Raw genomic sequence first — 21,689 nt, forward strand, 5'->3', positions numbered from 1 at the left:
CCCTCCCCCGTTCTGCCAGCCCAGCCCAGCCGCGGGGGCGGGGGCGGGGGCGGGCTGTGGGAAGTCCCGGGGCGGGGAGTCGGCCAAGGGGCACCGTGGGACACCAAAGGGGGAAGTGACGAGCTCGTAGGCGAAGAGAAACGAGCCGCGGTGGAGCCGGAAGTCAGAGCGTGGAGCGGTGCTGGGGGCTGCAAGTCTGAGTTCAAGTGCACGAGTCCCCGCGTCCTGGCACCCAGTGATAAAGGGATGGGAGCCTTCCAGTGAATGGGGAGCAGGGGCTGCGGGCGGGAGTGAGGGGCACCGGCAGTGCTCGGAGAGAGCCCAGGGCTGGGTACCAGGGGCTGCGGGTCGGGAGTGAGGGGCACCGGCAGTGCTCGGAGGGAGCCCAGGGCTGGGTACCAGGGGCTGCGGGTCGGGAGTGAGGGGCACCGGCAGTGCTTGGAGGGAGCCCAGGGCTGGATACCGGGGCTGCGGGTCGGGAGTGAGGGGCACCGGCAGTGCTCGGAGGGAGCCCAGGGCTGGGTACCAGGGGCTGCGGGTTGGGAGTGAGGGGCACCGGCAGTGCTCGGAGGGAGCCCAGGGCTGGGCTGCGGGTCGGGAGTGAGGGGCACCGGCAGTGCTCGGAGGGAGCCCAGGGCTGGGCTGCGGGTCGGGAGTGAGGGGCACTGGCAGTGCTCGGAGGGAGCCCAGGGCTGGGTACCAGGGGCTGCGGGTTGGGAGTGAGGGGCACCGGCAGTGCTCGGAGGGAGCCCAGGGCTGGGCTGCGGGTCGGGAGTGAGGGGCACCGGCAGTGCTCGGAGGGAGCCCAGGGCTGGGCTGCGGGTCGGGAGTGAGGGGCACCGGCAGTGCTTGGAGGGAGCCCAGGGCTGGATACCGGGGCTGCGGGTCGGGAGTGAGGGGCACCGGCAGTGCTCGGAGGGAGCCCAGGGCTGGGCTGCGGGTCGGGAGTGAGGGGCACCGGCAGTGCTCGGAGGGAGCCCAGGGCTGGGCTGCGGGTCGGGAGTGAGGGGCACTGGCAGTGCTCGGAGGGAGCCCAGGGCTGGGTACCAGGGGCTGCGGGTTGGGAGTGAGGGGCACCGGCAGTGCTCGGAGGGAGCCCAGGGCTGGGCTGCGGGTCGGGAGTGAGGGGCACCGGCAGTGCTCGGAGGGAGCCCAGGGCTGGGCTGCGGGTCGGGAGTGAGGGGCACCGGCAGTGCTCGGAGGGAGCCCAGGGCTGGGCTGCGGGTCGGGAGTGAGGGGCACCGGCAGTGCTTGGAGGGAGCCCAGGGCTGGGCTGTGGGTCAGGAGTGAGGGGCACTGGCAGTGCTCGGAGGGAGCCCAGGGCTGGGTACCAGGGGCTGCGGGTTGGGAGTGAGGGGCACCGGCAGTGCTCGGAGGGAGCCCAGGGCTGGGCTGTGGGTCAGGAGTGAGGGGCACCGGCAGTGCTCGGAGGGAGCCCAGGGCTGGGCTGTGGGTCGGGAGTGAGGGGCACTGGTAGTGCTCGGAGGGAGCCCAGGGCTGGGTACCAGGGGCTGCGGGTTGGGAGTGAGGGGCACCGGCAGTGCTCGGAGGAAGCCCAGGGCTGGGCTGCGGGTCGGGAGTGAGGGGGCACCTGCAGTGCTCGGAGGGAGCCCAGGGCTGGGCTGTGGGTCGGGAGTGAGGGGCACCGGCAGTGCTTGGAGGGAGCCCAGGGCTGGGCTGTGGGTCGGGAGTGAGGGGCACCGGCAGTGCTCGGAGGGAGCCCAGGGCTGGGTACCAGGGGCTGCAGGTCAGGAGTGAGGGGCGCCCTCTCACTCTGTCCCAGTGCAGGGATGGCCGAGTGGGTGGAGTTCCGGGAGCGGATCCCCCGGGAGTGCCTGGAGGAGATGCAGTTCATAGCCTCCGGTGGGTTCGGCACCATCTATCGGGCTCAGCATCGTGACTGGCGCATCCCCATCGCTGTGAAGAAACTGAGCCGGTAAGAGGGGTGGGTGTATCTCTCGCTCTCTCTCTCTTTCCAGCCTTTTTTTCTTCACACTCTTTCTCTTCCTTTCTCCGCTTCTTTTTACTTTTCCCCGTCCGTCCCCCTCTCCCCTTCCTTTCCCCTTCTCTCCTGTTCCTTTCACCATGTTTCTTTGTTCATCTCTCCTTCACCCTTCTCCTTTTCTTTTTGTCCATTCCTCTTTTATCTCCGTCCATCCCTCCGTTTTCTCTTTCTAGTCTTCCAGCCCTCTATTTGCTGCTTCTCTGCATTTCCTCCTTCCCTTTCCTTTCTCCTTCCTTCCATTCCTTCTTTCTATCCTTCCATACCTCCATTTTCCTCTTCCCTGCATCCATCTATTTTTGCCTTCCCTGCATGGCCCCATTTTCTCTTCCTATCCTTTCATCTCTCTTTTGTCTCTCTCTCCACTATCTCTGTCCTTCCATACCTCCATTTCCTCCTGCCCTCTGTAGTCTCTATCCCTCCACTCTCCCATTCCCTCCTCCCATCTCTCCATTCTCCTGCCTTTTCTTTCTCCTTCGTTCTTTCTTTTCACCTCCTCTCTCCTTCCTCCACTCTCAACTTTCCCCATCCTTCGTTCATCTCTCCACCCCCCGCCTGCAGAGACACCTGCAGCCGTGAAGAGCTCCTGGCGGAAGCCCGGGCCATGGACAAAGCTCGCTTCATCTACATCCTGCGGCTCTTCGGCCTCTATGAGGAGGAAGAGGAGGGCTGGGACTCTGGCCCCCGGCTGGGCATTGTCATGGAGTACATGGAGAATGGCAGCCTGGCCAGCTTGCTGGAGAGAGTCCAGCCAGTCCCCTGGCCAATGCGCTTCCGCCTCCTCCACCAGGTGGCGCTGGGCATGAATTACCTGCATGGGCTTCACCCACCGTTACTGCACCTGGACCTCAAACCCAGCAACGTCCTGCTGAATTTGGAGCTGCATGTCCGGGTGAGAGAGCCCCTCCCCTCCTAGTCAGCCAAGCCTGGGTCAGAGCTGACACCCCCTACAGGGGAAAGGCCCCGTGTCCCTTTTCCCACCCCACTGACCAGCCACGCCCCTGCCCTAGGGCTGCATTGCAGCCAGTGCCCCCAGAGGAGAAAGGCCATGTGTTCCATTCCCTGCCCCCCAGCTATGCTTTTCTCTCTTCCCCACCAGCTGGCAGACTTTGGGCTATCGAAATTCAAGCGAGTGACGACCAAGCAGGGAGCAGACCGCTCCGGGGATGAGGATGACTACGGGGGTACCCTGGAGTACATGCCCCCCGAATCCCTCATAGACATCAACTACAAGCCAACGCCAGCCACAGACATATACAGGTAAAGGAACCCCAATGTCCCAATGAGGCACTAGGGGGCGCTGTGCTGCAGGGAGCAGGGCAGGAGGTTCAGTAGGGGGCACTCTCCCCTTTCAGTCAGTCCTGACCACAATGGCCCATAGCGACATTAGTTGGCGCTGTGCTTCAGGGAGCTGTGTAGGGGGTCCTCTCCCATCCCATGATCCCAACCTGCCTCTTTTGCCTCTGCAGTTATGCCATCCTCACCTGGTCCGTGTTAAGTGGTGAACAGCCTTACCCAAGTGAGTCCTATTCCTGTCTTTTAACTATGCCTCTCTTTTGAACCAAGCTTGTCCTGCGATTCAGGGGTTACCCAGGGTTTCCTGGGAATAGAAACAAAACAAACACCACCTCTGAGCTGAAGGGGAATCCCTTCTATCCCAGCAGTATAGGATTTACGGCTCATACAGGCGCAGTTTTCAATCTGTCCACTAGAGGTCAGTGAGCTGTGATAGCCATAAACCCTGTGTCGGTATAAGCCATAAACCCTGTATTGCTGGGATAAAAAAAGAGAAGTGTGAAAAAGGAAGGGTAGTTGGCGAGAGACATAGTTGGATGGAAGGATAGTTGATTAGAGAGGAAGAGAAGGGGGGAGAGTATGGGGTGGATAGATAGGACTGAAGTTGGATGGGTAGGTGGATAATAGGGTTAGTGGGAAAATGATATTTTCCATCCAAGAATTTCAAAAGAAATTCTCATTAAAGTGGGGGTTCTATCCCCAGCTCTGGGAGAGGAATGGAGCCTAATGGAGCAAGGGGGTGTGGGACCCAGGACTCCTGGGTTCTATCCACAGCTAAGTTATGCAGCCTGGGGCAAATGACTTCAGCCGTCTGTTGCCTCAGTTTCCCCAGCCTGAAACAGGATTTCATTGGTCTCTCTTGACTGTAAAGTCTTTGCGGCAGGGACTACCTCTTACAGGCTCCTTCTAAAAAGTGGGGGAAGAGGCCCAATTATGCCTGTTTGAAAAATCTCTGCCCACCTCTGGCAGTTCAAATCCCAGAGGCTCTGAGGGGGCGTGGCTAGGGGGTCTCAGCGGCGAGACGCTTTACGAAACAGGGCTGGGAGCTCAATGACATTTAGGCACCTGAAATCAAATGCGATTCAGGGTAATTCTCTTAAGCTCCTGGTAAATTCCAGACGACCTCCTGCACTCCTGACCCCTATAGTAAATAATCATTAGGGCTAAGTTTTTGTCACGGATATTTTTAGTAAAAGTCAGGGACAGGTCATGGGAAATAAACAAAAATTCACGGCAGCCCATGACCTGTCCCTGACTTTCACTAAAAATTTCCCTGACAAAAAGGGTCGGTGAGTTCAGCTGCTGGGGCTCCCGGGTCCCCTACCGATGTGGTGCATGGGAGAGTCGGTGTCCCTACTCCTAGGGCTGAGCTGCTGCAGGGTCCCCTCTCCCCGGGCAGCTGGTAGCTGCAGTTCCACCAGCCCTCCACCGTGGCGGGGCAGCTGCAGGGTGTCCCTACCAGGTTGGGGCCTGGGAGCTGCGAGAGCGGGGCTGGCTGAGAGCTCCAGCCCCAGGCCGAAAATGTTATGGAGGTCAATGCAAGTCTCAGATTCCGTTACGTTATCGTAGCCTTAACAATCATGTCTCTGACTCACCACAGCGGGGCAGTGTCTGTGCATGGCTGTTACGTCTCTGACTCAGCACAGGGGGGCAGTGTCTGTGCATGGCTGTTATGTCTCTGACTCACCACAGGGGGGCAACAGAGGGTCCTGTGGCACCTTTGAGTCTAACAGAAGTACTGGGAGCATAAGCTATCCTGAGTAAGAATCTCACTTCTTCAGATGCAAGTAATGGAAATCTCCAGAGGCAGGTATAAATCAGTATGGAGATAACGAGGTTAGTTCAATCAGGGAGGGTGAGGTGCTCTGCTAGCAGTTGAGGTGTGAACACCAAGGGAGGAGAAACTGCTTCTGTAGTTGGCTAGCCATTCACAGTCTTTGTTTAATCCTGATCTGATGGTGTCAAATTTGCAAATGAACTGGAGCTCAGCCGTTTCTCTTTGGAGTCTGGTCCTGAAGTTTTTTTGCTGTAAGATGGCAACCTTTACATCTGCTATTGTGTGGCCAGGGAGGTTGAAGTGTTCTCCTACAGGTTTTTGTATATTGCCATTCCTGATATCTGACTTGTGTCCATTTATCCTCTTGCGTAGTGACTGTCCAGTTTGGCCAATGTACATAGCAGAGGGGCATTGCTGGCATATGATGGCATATATAACATTGGTGGACGTGCAGGTGAATGAGCCGGTGATGTTGTAGCTGATCTGGTTAGGTCCTGTGATGGTGTTGCTGGTGTAGATATGTGGGCAGAGTTGGCATCGAGGTTTGTTGCATGGGTTGGTTCCTGAGTTAGAGTTGTTATGGTGCGGTGCGTGATTGCTGGTGAGAATATGCTTAAGGTTGGCAGGTTGTCTGTGGGCGAGGACTGGCCTGCCTCCCAAGGCCTGTGAAAGCAAGGGATCATTGTCAAGGATGGGTTGTAGATCACTGATGATGTGTTGGAGAGGTTTAAGCTGAGGACTGTAGGTGATGGCCAGTGGAGTTCTGTTGGTTTCTTTTTTGGGCCTGTCTTGTAGCAGGAGGTTTCTGGGTAGACATGCCACAGGACCCTCTGTTGCTTTTTAGAGATTCAGACTAACACGGCTACCCCTCTGATACTTCACAGGGGGGCAGTGTCTGTGCATGGCTATTATGTCTCCGACTCCCCACAGGGGGGCAGTGTCTGTGCATGGCTGTTATGTGTCTGACTCCCCACAGGGGGGCAGTGTCTGTGCATGGCTGTTATGTGTCTGACTCCTCACAGGGGGGCAATGTTTATGTATGACCCTTATGTTCCCCATGTCTTCTTGGTCCAGATCTCCACCCAAAATGCATGAGCTCCCTGCTCCGAATGCACATCCCCCGGGGTCAGAGACCCGACATGAAGGAGCTGGAGGAGGTCACAGGAGTGGAGGGCCTGGAGGACATGAAAGAGTTAATGAAGAGATGTTGGCACAATGACAGCTGGGAAAGACCCACTTTTAAAGGTAAAGTCCATTCCCGTGCGGTCAGTGCTGACGGGGGCGCTGTGCTGCAGGGAGTGGGTCAGCGGCTCTATAGGGGGCGCTCTCCCTTGGCAGTCTGTGCTGGCCCCAATGCCCCAGCACTAGGTGGCGCTGTACTGCAGTGGAATCCCTCACCCCTCCTGTCTTTCTCCTGCAGACTGCAGCAGCAAGACAGAGAAGATTTTTTCCTGCCACAAGTCCCAGATCGTGCCGGCTGTGCGTCAGGTGCAGGATGTGCTGGTAAGGCACAGCCGGCTGTGGTTCTGATTCCATCCTCTGCATCACCACAGCTGGCCACTAGATGGCAGCACCATTCTAGCAGAATATGACATCCTGGGCTGAAATAGCCCCAATTCCAAGCCAGACCCAGGGGCCGAGAATAAATCTCCCATCTCCCAACACAGGATTTGAGCAATTCAATCCCTGCTATTCTCACCAGCTGCCACAAGGGGGTGATGCGTCACCAAAAGAGAAATCAGACTATCTCACTGTCTCCATACACATCTGTCTGTCTAATCTATCTATCCCCCATACACCTCATCATCCATCCATCCATCTATCTATCTCCAGGCACATCCATCCATCCATCCATCTATATAGATAGATGGGTGTGTATGGGGATAGATGGATAAATAGATGGGTGTGTAAGGGGATAAATAGACGGATAGATGGGTGTGTATGTGGATAGATAGATATCCCCATACACACCCATCTATCTGTCTATCTCTGTCTGTCTATCCAGACCTGACCCCCAAATTGTCACCCCAGATGATGATGGCCAGTTCTCCCAGCGATGACTCCAGACCATCAGTAAGCGTCCCTGCACCTGCTGCGGCTGAGAGCTCCCATCTCCACACCTTTCCTCCATCTTCCCTCGGGGTCTCAGAGCAATTCCAGACACTTCGCTATGAGGATCGTCCATCCAGAGAAAACGGTAAGTGGGGTTCCCATCCCCCTGCCAAGCCATCTGCATCAGGCACCAGCTGGGGAAATTCTGGGTATCAAGGGAGTCTATTCTGGTGTCATGACAGGAAATCCCACCTCCAAGATAAAAGGGCAGGAATTCCCGCCTCCAGCAGGTCCATAGATGGACTTCCACGTCGGCTATGACTGTGAGAAATCTCATCTCTGATGTAACAGAGCAGGAAGTCCCACCTCAAGAGTCGCAACCCCAGAAGTCCTGTCTCTGATGTGGCACGAGGCGACATAGGAAGTCCCACCCAAAAAGGTGGCTGTGGTGGAAGATTCGCCTCCAGTGTGGCAAGGCAGGAGTGCTGCTTCCAGTGTCACAGGACAGGAAGATCTATCCAAAATGGTGGCATTAGGGGAAGTCCTGCCTCCTGACTTAATGGGCAGGAAGTTGTGTTTCCAGTGTAGCAGGATAGGCTAAATGGTGACAATGGAGAAAGTCCCGCCTCCAGAGTGACATGACAGAAAATCCTGTCTCCAGTGTAGCAGGGCAGGAAATGTCAATACAGGAAGTCCTGCCTCCGGAGTGGTGAGACTTCCTGAGCTGGCTGTTGTGGCTAATTTCCCTGCCTGAGGGGTTCTGGGATGTTCAGAGAAAGGGGGGTAGAAGGGAAGAGGTGCGCACGGGCTCCCTGTAAGCTGGCAGTGACCCATTGGGGGTGTCTTTATGTCCCTCAGAAGCTGTGCTCCAGAGAAACATGAGGCAGACGGAGCATCACCAAGGACCTGGTACCCCTCAGCCCTGCAGTGTCAGAATGGGTCCCAGGCAGGTAAATGTCTGCCATCGCTCCCTCCCTGGGGTGGGCTCAGCATTTGTCTGCTAAGCGGGGTCACATCTGGGTTGGGGCTTGGGTGGGAGACCCAGGGGCAGCAAGGGGTGCACGTGTTCTCCTTTTGCAGTCAGTGCTGGCACCAGCGCCCCAGTATGGCATCAGGGGGCGCAGTGCTGCAGGGAGCCGGGTGGGGGCACCACCCCTTGCAGTCAGTGCTAGCCCTAATGCCCAGGGCTGGCTACACGTCAACACTGGGTGAGCAATCCCCAGGCAGTACTGCTTTGTGGCTGTTACGTAGCCTGTGCGCTCCACCCCAGAGGGGCCGCATCTCGGTGCCAGGTGAGGGGTTCCCATAGAACCAGCCCCTGTTCCCCTTGCTACAGGGGCCCCGTCTCTGCACTGGGCGAGGGGTTCCCATATGAACAGCTCCCATGCCCGACCCCAGAAGGGCCGCATCTCAGTGCCGGGCAAAGGGTCCCTGTAAATTATATCTGTAGGAATCTAGTGATACAGAGCGTCCAGGATCCATGTGATTCTCTCTTCTCTTTCAAGGGAGCAGAAGGACCCAATAATGGAGAATTTGGCTCCCCCAAGACAATCCCATCACAGTTGAGACACCCAGGTACCATGGGGCAGATCCAGGGGGAGGGGAGGTGAGGCCAGGCTGGAGGACTGAGGGGGCATTCCAGGAGGAGGGGGTCAGACCCTAGATGGGATGTTACCTCCACCCCCCATTGTGGTACCCTTTTTCATCACAAGGTGGCAGCTTTTCACTACCATTAATACAGGATAAGGGACAGAGACCAATACTAAGAAACTTCCCTTTAAGAGCCACTTGAAGGAAAAGTGTGGATGATATTTGGCATCAGGCAGTGAGAAACTTCATCCACAGTGCAGAGTGGGTCTCCGGGTTTGACATCGAGAAACTCCCCTTTAAGAGAAAGTGAAAGGAAAAGTGTTCATGAAGACCAAAGTCTGGCAGTGAAGAACTCTGCTCTTAAAGGGAAAGTGTCCATGAGCGATAGTCTGGCAGTGAGACAGTGCTCTTAAAGGGGAAGTTTCCATGAGGAATCAACTTCAGCAGAGAGAAACTCCGCCCTTAAAGAGAAAGCATTCACAAGGGCAGTGAGCAAGTGGGAGTGTATCAGGGATGCCTAAGAGGATGCAGCTTGGTGGGAATAGCGTCTGGGAGTGAAAAATCCCAACCTCAAAGGGGAAGTGCTCATGAACCCTAATTTTTCTTTCCCACCAGACAATCAGCCGAGGCCCTTCTTCCCCAGCCAGTCCCAACCACACCTCCCCACCCAGGGGCCGGATCAACCCATGTTCCCATTCCGGCAACCGGTGAGGGGGTGCCCCCACCCTAGGGAGGGGGAGGGGTTGGGTATGCAGGGAAATAGGGAGAAGAGGGGGCTATAGGGGCTTGTGGGATCAGGATGGGGGGCTGTGGGGGTGGAGCTGGAGGGGGTGCTGGAAGGGAGTGAGGGAGGGGTCGGGGGGATCTTCAGGTGGGGAAAGCAGGGGAGGGGGATGTAAGAGGATGGTGGGGGGGAGGGAGCTATGGGCAGATGAAAGGGAGGGGGGGTATAAGGGATGGGAACTGTGGAATGGAGAGGATGGATCATGGGAATAATGGCACAGAGGGAAGGGGTCTCTAAAGAGCAGGGTCTCCAGTCCCGTCCCAGCTGATTAACCCATTCCCCTCCCCCATCTATCTTTCAGTATCCACAACCTGGATTCTCAGGTGAGCCCCCCCGCGCTCTGGACAGCTGCAATGTACATGGTTGGCCTCTAGGTGGCGCCTGCTCACTCCTAAATGAGCACTAAGATTCCGGGGGGCCCAGATATTTGGGGTAGGGGTAGGGATCTCTTCTGTTTGCCCCCAGAACAAGTCTGTGGTTTTAAGCGTCTGAGAGAGAAAAAAAGAGAATACATCCATCCATGCTTCCCCATACACACACATTGATCTATCTCATCTGTCTGTCCATCCATCCGTCCGTCCCCATACACGCCCACCCATCCCCCCATACACATCCACCCATCCATCCGTCCGTCCATCCCCATACACACCCATCCATCTCATCTCATCTATCCATCCATCCTTCTCCATACACACCCATCCATCTCATCTGTCTGTCCATCCATCCGTCCGTCCCCATACATACCCACCCACCCATCCATCCATCTGTCCATCGCCATACACATCCACCTACCCGTCCATCCGTCCGTCCCCATACACATCCAACCGTCCATCCAGCCGTCCGTCCCCATACACCCATCCATCCGTCTATCTATCCTCATGTGCATCCTTTGTCTCTACATATCCATCCCCATACACCCACCTCTTCTCTCTCCACACAAATGCTTTCTTGCTTTCTTTCCCTTCGCTTTACTGTGTCTCCCTGTCGCCTGCAGGTAGCAGCATAAATATCACTGGTTCTTGCTCGGCAATACAGATCGGTCACAACAACAGCATGAAAGTGACCAGGGTGCGAGTAGAGGAGAAGAAGAAGAAGAAAAAGAAGAAGAAATAATGGCTCCTTCACCTCTGATCTCTAGATGTGTGTGTGGAGCACCCCAGCCCCCCCACTCCCCACCCCCAGCAGAGAACCCCCCTTCTCTGGTACGCACCACTTCCCTGTGTGGGGGCACTATGAACCTCAGCCCCCCACCGTCCTCTCCCCATTCCCAGCTCCCCACTCTCCCCCGGCGGTGGGGGGCAGGGGGGATGCCAGCCCTGGGAGCTGGCATCTCTGGTCACGGAGGCTTTTGTAGCTGCAGCATTAAAGCCACAGTGAGACTAAAACGAGTCCGGCTTTGGGACGAGTAGTCTGGTTTCTCAGAGTCGTGAGTGGAGGAAAGAAAGCAGCTGGTTGCTGGATGATGCCGGCCCAGCAGCCTCTGTAGGAGTTCAGAGTCAAGGCAGCCCCAACAGCAACCCCCGCCGAGGTGCCCGCCTGCTCTGGGGCGCCCCTCTAGGTGCCAGCTTGGGGTCCTATCTCTCGGAGGCTGCTGCTGGCCAGCAGCGGCGGGTTGGAGAGTGTCCCTCCAGGGCAGAGGCACATTGGTAGGGGCCTGTGTGGGAGGGCAGGGGATTCTTGCGGAGGGCTGTTTGTGTAGTGGGGGGGGGGGGGGGGGGCGTGTGAGCTCTGTTTAGCCCTGCCCAGGTCACCCACGCTGGACTCGCTGGCAGGCTGAGGTTTCTGTCCCTCCCACGGACAATGAGCCGTGGGGCTAGCTGGGAGCTGCAACAGGAGAGGAAAATGGCACTGACCAGCAGGGAAGAGCACCCCCTAGCGCCAGGGCCAGCACTGACTGAGGGGAGAGCATCCCCTAGGGAGCCCCCCCTGCCCTGCTCCCGGAAGCACAGAGCCCCCTAACACCAGCACTGACTATGAGGGGAGCGTGCCCCCTAGGGAGCCCCCCTTGCCCCTCTCCCTGCAGCACAGCGCCCCCTAGTGCTATGGTTTAGAGTTATACTGAGACGCTATTGCTAGCCTTTTGCTTAAGCAAAGCTGGGGAAATAATTCACCCAAAGCATCTGCCGTGTGAAATAACGCCGGAGGCGGAACCCAGCTCTTTCCCCGAATGCTGCAATTCCTCCAGCGTCGCCTCTGTCCCAGGCAAGAAGCTGGAAATTCTGGTGAATACCTGAGGGGGCCGCGCTTTGCCATTTTCATAGGCGACGATGCCCTGGGCCTTCCCCTTGTAAACCAGGGGGCCTCCAGAATCGCTCTGCAAAATCAGAGTGGAGGAGGGATAATTGAGGGTTTCAGACACTTGTAGTCCATCCAGCGGGGTGCCGGAAGGACTGCAGAAGTGCCGGGGCCCAGTGCCAGGTCCCCATGTCACGCACTCAGATTTGGCCCACCCACCCTCCTGTCAGGACACTGGGGCAGCCAGGCCCCATTTGAATAGGTGCCCTTCTGGGGTGGGTGGTGTTGCTACGTGGCACACGGGGTGGCCATGCCATTCAAATTTGGCCCATGTGTTCCTCTGTCATGCTACCAGGGATGGCGCCAGCGTTACAACACCTAGCACCAGTCGGGGATAAGGTGTGGGGGGGGCCTTGTTGATCCCCTGCCAAGTTCAGGTCTCAAAGTGGGGGGACAATGTCCCTCTGGCCCCCATCTCTGGCATCTATGCTATCTACCCATGCATCTATCCACCCCCATACACACTGTTCAATCCATCTCCCATTCCTCCATCCTACACACCCATCTGTCCATCCTTCTACACATCCTTTCATCCATCTATCCATCCATCCCCATATACCCCTCTCCATTCCTGTACATATCCTTCCATCCATCTCCATACACACCCCTCCATCCATTCATGTATGCATCAATCCATCTACCCATCCATCCCCCTACACACCCATCCATCTCCATACGCACTCCTTCATCCATCCCCCCCATCCCTATACACACCTCTCCATTCATCTCTCTCCATAGAGAAACCAGGGGCCTGCCGGAATCGCCCTGCCAATAAGGAGAATAACATCAGTGATTGATATTACCCAGTCCGGCCTGTCCTGCTGAGAACTCACATTGCATCTGGGACAGGTATTCTCTGCTGCTGAAGGCCCAGCTCTTTCTGCCAATCAGAACCAGCCTGGAAATGGATGGGCAGAAAGAAAAATCTAGAGCTGGGCAAAATGAGGTACCTGTGAAAAAAGCACTTTATACAAAATTGAAATTTTCCACAGAAAAAAATTGATTTTGCCATGAATTTTTAATTTTCCATCAGGAAAATTAAAATGAAATATTTAATCTTGCGTCCATTCCACCTAAATCAGAATATTTCATTTTTTTAAAATGATCTGAAACATTTAGTTTGGGATCAGTTCAACAATATGTTAAACTGATTTTTTCTACCTGTGCATTGGTTTATGGGAGTTGTAGTTCAGGTCTCAATTCTCTCTTAAGGACTTGGCTCCCTGGAGGGCTATATTTCCCATAATGCAACTCAGATTTGCTTCTGATTGAGCTGTTTGGAGCATCATGGGAATCATGAGACTCACTGCATTGTGGGAAATGTAGTCCAGCTCCCAGAAGGCAGGGATGTGCACAAGGGGGTTAAGCAGGGGCACCCCCTCACACACATAATCGTCGAAGGCACAGAGCTCTTCCAGGCCACAGTGGCGGGGAGAGTAAGATCCTCCCAGCCCCTGGGCTGCGGGGAGGACAGCGAGCTCCTGCCGGAGCCAGGGTGCGATACAGATTGTGCCCCCGCAAAAGGAGTCAAAGTTAAATTTCTGTACAGGCCCCTGCCAGAAGGCAATGCACTGATAAGGAACTGCAGCTTAATGTTGAACTTGCTCAAAATGAAGCATTTGGGGTAAACTCAACAAACCAAAATCTTAGAATCATAGAAAAGTCGAGCTGGAAGGGATCTTAAGAGGTCATCTAGTCTAACCCTCTGCACTGAGGCTGGACCAAATAAACCTAGACCATCCCTGACAGGTGTATGTCCAACCTGGACTTGAACACCTCCAGTGACTGGGATTCCACAACCTCCCTAGTTAACCTGTTCCAGAGCTTAACTATCCTTAGAGTTGGAAAGTTTTTCATAAGGTACAACCTTTAATCTTCCTTGCTGCAGATTAAGCCCATTACTTCTTGTTCCGTCTTCAGTGGACATGGAGAACATTTGATCACTGTCCTCTTTATAACAGCCCTTAACATATTTGAAGACAGTTATCACATCCCACCTTCAGCTTCATCTTTTCTAGCCCAACGTGTCCAGTTCCTTCAGCCTTTCCTCCCCAGGTCAGCTGTTCTAAACCTCGGATCATTTATTTGCTGTTTCTCTCCTCTGGACTCTCTCCAATTTGTTCACATGGAAGGAAACGTTTCAATCTGTTCACATCTCAGCATGTTTCATTTTGACTGAAAATGTTGCAATGAAACATTTCGACATTTCTGAGTCAAACCTGCTTTTGGAATTTCCATTCTGGCAGAAATGTTGACATCTCAACTTTTCTTCGAAAACAAAGATTGAAATGTTGCCATTTCCTGCGGGACGGGAACGCTGACTCTCCCTCCTTTCCAGTGAGATCCTGCCCCTATGGACGTCAACAGCGAAGCTCCCATTCACGTCTATGGGGCCTGGATTTCACCCAGGGCCCTGTCTGTTGGGTAGCCTTGGAGTTGAGGTCACCTGAAGACCCTCCAGGGAAGGCGAACAATAGAGATGCTCATAAAATGTGGGCATCGGGCATTTCTCCATTTTCAACATTTTCCCTGAAACATGTTGTTAAAAATCAAAGCCTAAACATTTCTGGTCATGGTGCATCATGGGAGGTTTCAGAGTAACAGCCGTGTTAGTCTGTATCCGCAAAAAGAAGAACAGGAGTACTTGTGGCACCTTAGAGACTAACAAATTTATTAGAGCATAAGCTTTCGTGGACTACAGCCCACTTCGGAGATATGCATCCGAAGAAGTGGGCTGTAGTCCACGAAAGCTTATGCTCTAATAAATTTGTTAGTCTCATGGGAGGTGTATTTCAGGTGCCTCATGCCCCTATTCCTTCTTGTGGGAACACAGGACTGGAAGGCTCCTACTGGGTCATGGAATCCAGTTCCTCCTGTCTCAGGCAGCCCTGTCATATCATCCTATCCATAAACTTATCAAGCTCTGTCTGTATCCTTGTTAGGTTGTTCCCCTCCCCCGCAACTGTTCCCATTGGAGGTTGTTCCAGAACCTTCCCCCTCTGATGGTTAGAAACCTTCTCCTAATCTCCAGCCTCCATTGATCCCTGCCACATTTATCCCCATTTGATTTGTCCTTTAGTTTCAACAGCTCGTCTCCCTCCCTGGTGTTCCCCCCGCTCCTGATGTATCTGTAGAACAATCAGACCCCGCCCAGCCTGTGTTTTAGGCTAACCTAGCCCAGGTGTTTTATTCCCCTCTCGTCAGACTGACTGTCCATTTCCCTGATTGTCCCACCAGCCATTCTCGGCACCTGGTCCAGCCAGGATCCCTCTTTCTGGGACAGGGCTGCCCAGAACTCTGCACCGGATTCCAGCTGAGCTCAGACCGGTGCCTTCTACGCTGGCATTAAAATGTCCCTCTCTCTACTGGAGACACCTCGGCTGCTCCATCCCAGAACCGTATTGGCCTTTCTCCCGGACGCATCCCGTTTGTGGCCCATGGTCATCCTGTAATCCACTGACACACCCAAGTCTCCCTCCTCATCTGTCGCTTCCAGCTGATGAGCCCCCAGCTCAGAGCAGGAATTTTCTTCTTACTTGTCCCTATGTGCATGGGCCCATGTTAAATTTCAGCCCGTTTCCACCAGCGCCTTGCAGGAGGGCACTAACACTGGCGATACCTCTCCAGAGATGTCCTAGATGTTGGGCTCCCTGGCTGGGCTGCATCTCCCATGATGCACCAGGGGCTCCCCTCTTGGGGCAGTGCAGCATGGGAGGGGCACGGCCATGGTGGTTTCCATCAGCTCCTTGCCCTGAAGCAGCTTGCTGCTGGCTGGCGGTTCTGGGTGATGCGATATTTATCTGGAACACCGATTTCTTGGCATGGGGGTTGCTGGCCCACAGTGTGGTGCTGGGGTCATAATTAGGGTTGCCAGCCCTTCTGGAGCCTTCTGGAGTCTCCAGGAATTAAAGATTAATCCTGAATTAAAGATTATGTCAGAAGATGAAACCTCCAGAAATATGTCCAACCAAAATTGGCAACCCTAGTCATAATGCCAGCACTGTTCTCTGCGTGTGCCGTTCCTCACCACCTCCTGCAGCCGGTCGGTGGTGGTGTTCGCTCCGGTCCGACCCCACCCAGCCTCGCTGCACTTGGAGCCTGGGCTGACGTGATGGTCGGCCTCTGGCAGTGGGGTGGGCTCCACCCACTCGGTCAGCTCTGCGCCATGCCACAGCTGCCATGGGTGAGAGAGAGAGAATGGACCTGGATCAATGCAGGGGTCGGAGCTGGTGTGAGGCAGCACCACCCGGCCGGAGCATGGATGTGAGTCCATTAAGGATAACTAGGTAGATGGAGGCCCTGCATGCCTGCACAGGTCACATCCAATATGTCTAAGCCCCCCAGTCCTTGCCCTCTTGTTCAGGAAACCCACTAACACATTGCATGTTCTCTCTATCCCCTCTCCCATGTTGGACACATCCCCATGCATCTTCCAAGACCTCCCTCTGCCCCCATTTTAAAGCACAGATCAGCTCCTTTGGAAGAAGTCCCTACAAGGCCTGGTGAGAGGCTTTGGTTTCTGTTGGATAGAGCTGGAGGAATGAGGTTGCCACAAGGGGACTGGGGAAGGCTGGCACTAGGGGAAGGGGGAAGGAATCCGAGGATCCAGGGTCAGGGAAAGAAGTTGGATAGAGCTGGAGGAATGAGGTTGCCACAAGGGGACTGGGGAAGGCTGGCACTAGGGGAAGGGGGAAGGAATCCGAGGATCCAGGGTCAGGGAAAGAAGTGGATGGCAGCAGGTAACCTGTTACTATTGTTAAAGCCGAGTGGATTGTCTGAGCCGGTTTCCTTTGGGATTTTCTACTGTTCAGGCTTTCAGCTTCCGCAGCAGAAATCTTCTGCAGTAAAAACCATTCTTGTCTGAGCTCCAACTCCTTCTGCACACTGCGTCCAACATGCAGAAATACTCGGCAGCGTCTTCAGGTCTAAGGTTAGTCATGTGCAAATACAACAGGTTGTTGGGACTGTGCCCGGAGATGGTGAATTGGCCTTTCACTGAAGCAGCATAATTTTTTGTACCTCCAGCCCAATGACTAATGGTTGAGAGCCACTCCGGTCCCTTTCCAGGTATGTTTCTGTACCAGGTCGTCCCATAATCACCAAAACTGAATCCAGAGGTTTGCAGGAGATCCAGAAAGAGTCCCTAAGTATTTTAACTTCTCCACCAGATGCCACAAATTCTAATTGTAGCTGGATCCCTGGATAGTAAAAAAGAGACATGGAGACTTCCCTAATAATACGTGGGCGTCTCTCATGTCTGCAGGAATGAAATTATATGTGAGAACCACTAGAAAGGATGCAATATCAAGCCATAATAGCATCCCTCTGATTCTGAGGAGGGCTCTCATGGGAATTTGCTGTTAATTGCACAGACACAGGGGGATGCAGATTGTCTCGATCTTCTCTCCAAGAGCTGTAGCGGCAGGACAGTCTCAGCTTTAAACAGGAAATTCAGTGATGCATTTTGCACACATCCTGTTTTAGAAGAGTCAGGTGAACGCCAGCCCAGAATAAGCTGCATTTTAAATCCCATGGTGTTGCTTGACTGAGGGCAAATAATAACAATATTCATGGAGTTAACAACAGGTGGGTTCATCTTCACATGGGGTGACTACTTTGCCTTATGTTGAATCCTGTGACCATTCCCTTGTTTTTTGGTCTGTTCAACATGTAACCTGCTTGGGACAAGGACTATCTCTTACTATGAATCACACTGTGATCCTTTTACATTTGGTAGTGCTTTAGCCCAAAAGTTTATCAACAAAATGATGAGGTGTCTGGAACGGCTGCCATATGAAGTGAGATTAATAAGACTGGAACATTTCAGCTTGGAAAAGAGACGACTAAGTGGGAATATGATAGCGGTCTATAAAATCATGACTGGTGTGGAGAAAGTAAAGAAGGAAGTGTTATTTACTCCTTCTTCTAACACAAGGACTAGATGTAACTGGGCCTTAGTGGGTCACAACTGAGGATGCCAAATACAGGCCGAACTGCTGAGAAATAGGGCAAACACAACCAAAAACTGGTGGTTATTCTTTTATTAGATTTACTAAACCAACCACAAAAGTAAACTCCTGTTTCACCACACTGGCTAACAAGAAAACATAAAGGCAGTTTCCTCAGGCACCCCGGTTCTTATATCACCACCACAACCACTGGATTCAGAGATGAGTGGTTCTTTACAATCAGTCTCATCAAATAATCGCTTCTTCTGATCCCAAACGACCAGCCACACACCCAGGTCAATATATAATTTAGATCTTACCCAAAAATCATGCTGATGCCAATCCTTTAGTATCTAAAAACTAAAAGTTTACTTATAAAAAGAAAGAAAGAAAAGTGAGAGTTACAATTGGTTAAATGGAATCAATCACATATAATATTGGCAAAGTTCTTGGTTCAGGCTTGTAGCAGTGATGGAATAAACTGCTGGCTCAAGTCAAGTCTCTGGAGTACACTCACAGCTTGGATGGGTTATTCAGTCCTTTGTTCAGAGCTTCAATTTGTAGCAAAGTTCCTCCAGAGGTAAGAAGCAGGATTGAAGACAAACTGGAGGTGTTTCCAGGGCCTTTTATAGCTTTTGCAATGTGGAGGGCACCCCATTGTTCTTACTGTGGAAAATTACAGCAACAAGATGGAGTTTGGCGTCACATGGGCAAGTCACATGTTCATGCCCAATTTCCCTCAGTCATTGCAGGAAGCCATTATCTACACTCCAGACAGCACATTTACATGACAGTCCACTCAGTGTAGGTGGGCGTCTCCCATAGAACATTGTCAACCAAGTGTTTCTTGATGAACCACTTAACTTGAATAGTCCCTCCAAGATGAGCTGGGCACTACCTTGTGGGCATTACCCCAGGAGCCAACATTTGAAATCCAGGTATAGAGCCAATACTTATAACTTCAAATACAAAAATGATCCATGCATACAGATAGCATAATCATAACCCACAAATCATGACCTTTTCATAGACATCTCACTTGACAACCTTTGTAAAAGATTTGGTGCAAATGTAGAATGGTGGTTGCAACAATGATCTATATGGTCATATTTTAATCAGATAGCGTCACACTAGGGGTCACCAAATGAAATTAAGATGAGGTCCTGAGACATAAGTCCTTGTATCGTGAGAAAGGAGGGAGACCTAATTCTGGCAAAACCAGAAAATAAATGGGTTCTGGAAATCCATCAGCAGATACAGTACCTCCTTTGAGGATGGATACATGGTTCAGTTGTGGGAGGTGATCCAAAACAGGAAGAGGCATTAGAAAAACTAAAAAACTGGGATGGTGGCCTGGAGTGAAAGAGGATTTAAACCTGCATATTCATAGCTGTTTAACATGTGCTAAGCAAGACCCTGCTAGAAGAAAAAGACATGGAAACAGGAGCGGTGCCAGGGTTTTTGCTGCCCTAGGTGGCAGCGCCCCTCCTCTGAGCATTCGGGGGGGGGGTGTCCTTCCACTCCGTGTCTTCGGGGCACTTCGGCGGCGGGTCCCGGAGCAAGTGAAGGACCCGCCGCTGAATTTCTGCTGAAGACCCGGAGCGGAAGGACCCCCCGCCATTGAATTTCCGCCGAGGGTGGCAAAATGCCACCCCCCAAATCCTGCCGCCCTATGCGACCGCCTAGGGTCGCCTAGTGGAAGCGCCAGCCCTGTGTGGAGAGTTAATGCATCAAGCGTTAAAAGGCCCCTTCCAACGTTTACAGGTTGCTTTTGTAGGACCCTTGCCTACTACTCCTTGGGGAAACAGATTGTTGTTGGTAATTGTGGATAGTTTTAGCAAATGGGTAGAAAATAAAAATAGAAAAAGAAAACAGTGCTGCAGCTGCAAAAATGTTAATAGCTGAAATTTTTCCAAGATGGGGGCTGCCACACAGCATTGATTCTGACAATGGGCCGGGACAATGCCTTTATCGGACAGGGATTCCGAAGTATGGGGACCTGGACTGGGATTCCCCTACCGTCACACGTCCCCTACCACCCTCAAGCTGGGGGACAGGTGGAAAGGATGAATAAAGCTCTTAAAATTGAACTGTCTAAAGTGTGTAATGAGCTGGGAACAAATTGGGACGTGGCCCTTCCCTGGGTTCTAATGAGGATCCGAGGCCACCCAAACCGCATGACAGGATTTAGTGCCTATGAAATACTCTTTGGGAGACCTAAGCCTGGCTGGGAAAGCTTGCTGTAGCCCCCAGACTGGGAAACAATTACAGCACTGGCAACCGCCACCTGGGTGAACAGCTTTAAATATTGGCTGGGCACCGTTCAAGGAGCAGCTGCAGCACAGCAAAACGTGACTCAGGCATTTGATGAAAGCAGCGATATCAAACAATGGCAAATTGGAAGCCACGTTATGATTACGATTGAACCAGCTCCAAATTAAAAATTTCCCAAAGGAGAGTGGTCAGGTCCTGGGCCAATTTGAGATTAATTCAGGCCCTCTCTGTACTTGGTTGAAACAGAGGAACAGCCTCGGTGGAAAGATGCCATGCAATTGAAGGGATATGAGGGTTATACTGCATATTACATGTTCGGTGCTTTTTTACAGAAAACCACACCGGATAAGTGGTTAAGGGAAGCACAATAGAAACCTTCCAAATCAATAATGGAACTTTAATCTCCAAGCTCCATCCGCACCCCGCTTGTTACTGTGTATTGCTGGGAGTCAATTAAAAAGATTTGAGGTGTCCAGACCTTACCCCATCAGACAACTGAGTGCAAAAGGACAAATTACTTGGGGTATTGGTAATCTGATCACCGTCTGGTGGAATGATAAAGACACTTCCGTGTGGAAGCTGGACCAAGTAGGGAAACAGCCTTTGTGGATGGTGGGACCAGGAATTTCATGGATTAATACCACACCTATCATCCCCTTGGGAACAAGATTCCTGTTCCTGAACCCCCTAAACAGGGGCGGCTCCAGGCACCAGCGCAGTAAGCACGTGCCTGGGGTAGCAAGCCATGGGGGGCTCTGCATTTTAATTTAATTTTAAATGAAGCTCCTTAAACATTTTAAAAACCTTATTTACTTTACATACAATAGTTTAGTTATATAGTATAGACTTCTAGAGAGAGACCTTCTAGAAACGTTCACATGTATTAATGTAACCCTTAAATCAGAGTGACTAAATGAAGACTCGGCTCAGCACTTCTGAAAGGTTGCCGACCCCTGGGCTAAGGCCTTTGGCTAAGCAGCAGGGGCAGTCATAAGCCGGGAAGCGAACGGTCACATCCTCACATCCCAAACCAGCCCCACTGAAATAAGGTGGTATTGGGCTGTTAGGACGACAATCCTGTCCTGATAGTGCCCATCCCCACCAGATAAAGAAACAGATCTTAAGATGGTTAAAGAGAACTTAGTTTGATAGCATCCGGTCTGGCAAGAATTCACTTATCAGTGGTTGTGGTTATGAAACCCTCATTTCTATAGGTTTTATCTTTATGGCCCCCACTTTTCTATTCTTAATCTGTCTGGTTCTGTAATTGTTTCTGTCTGCTGTATAATTAATTTTGCTATGTGTAAGTGAATTAGGGTAGTGGGATATAATAGGTTAGAGAATTATGTTACAATGTGTTAGGATTGGTTAGTTAAATTTCAGTAAAACAATTGGTTAAGGTATAGCTGAGAATATTACTATACACACTGGGCTCAAAGAGGAAGAGGGGGAAGGGAAATTGGAATCATGCTGGCTAAGGGGTGAGGAACGGGAACAGGGAATAGGGAACGGGGAACAGGGGCACAGGCAAAGCTCTATGGCATCACTGGGAAGGGGGACGTGAGGTAAACACTCTGCGGTGTCAGAGCTAGGAACAGAACACTGGGGAACAGCCTCGGATAAGCCCGACTGGTGTGAAGGGCTTTGGAATATGTTTGCTTGGAAACTAAC

General features: G+C 52.7%; 1 protein-coding gene across 3 annotated transcripts; it reads left to right on the top strand.

The window, feature by feature from the left end:
- Positions 1-131: 131 nt before the first annotated feature.
- Positions 132-21,370, top strand: RIPK3 (receptor interacting serine/threonine kinase 3). Of its 3 annotated transcripts, XR_008446819.1 has the most exons (14): positions 132-235; positions 1,784-1,936; positions 2,564-2,894; positions 3,102-3,262; positions 3,472-3,521; positions 6,150-6,320; positions 6,496-6,578; positions 7,107-7,272; positions 7,986-8,077; positions 8,633-8,702; positions 9,333-9,424; positions 9,803-9,824; positions 12,535-12,742; positions 16,608-21,370. XR_008446819.1 is itself a non-coding variant. In XM_054046112.1 (13 exons), the coding sequence occupies exons 2-13, from the start codon at positions 1,791-1,793 to the stop codon at positions 12,591-12,593; spliced, it is 1,443 nt and encodes a 480-aa protein (XP_053902087.1). In that variant the 5' UTR covers positions 132-235; positions 1,784-1,790; the 3' UTR covers positions 12,594-14,459. The 3 variants fall into 3 exon arrangements, 2 of the variants coding, with proteins under 2 accessions (XP_053902087.1, XP_053902086.1); XM_054046112.1 differs by lacking the exon at positions 16,608-21,370 and having other exon boundaries at positions 12,535-14,459; XM_054046111.1 differs by lacking the exons at positions 12,535-12,742; positions 16,608-21,370 and adding an exon at positions 10,496-11,150 and having other exon boundaries at positions 133-235.
- Positions 21,371-21,689: the final 319 nt, after the last annotated feature.

This window comes from Malaclemys terrapin, chromosome 12 (assembly GCF_027887155.1).
Source record: "Malaclemys terrapin pileata isolate rMalTer1 chromosome 12, rMalTer1.hap1, whole genome shotgun sequence".
NCBI classification, from domain to species: Eukaryota; Metazoa; Chordata; order Testudines; family Emydidae; genus Malaclemys; species Malaclemys terrapin.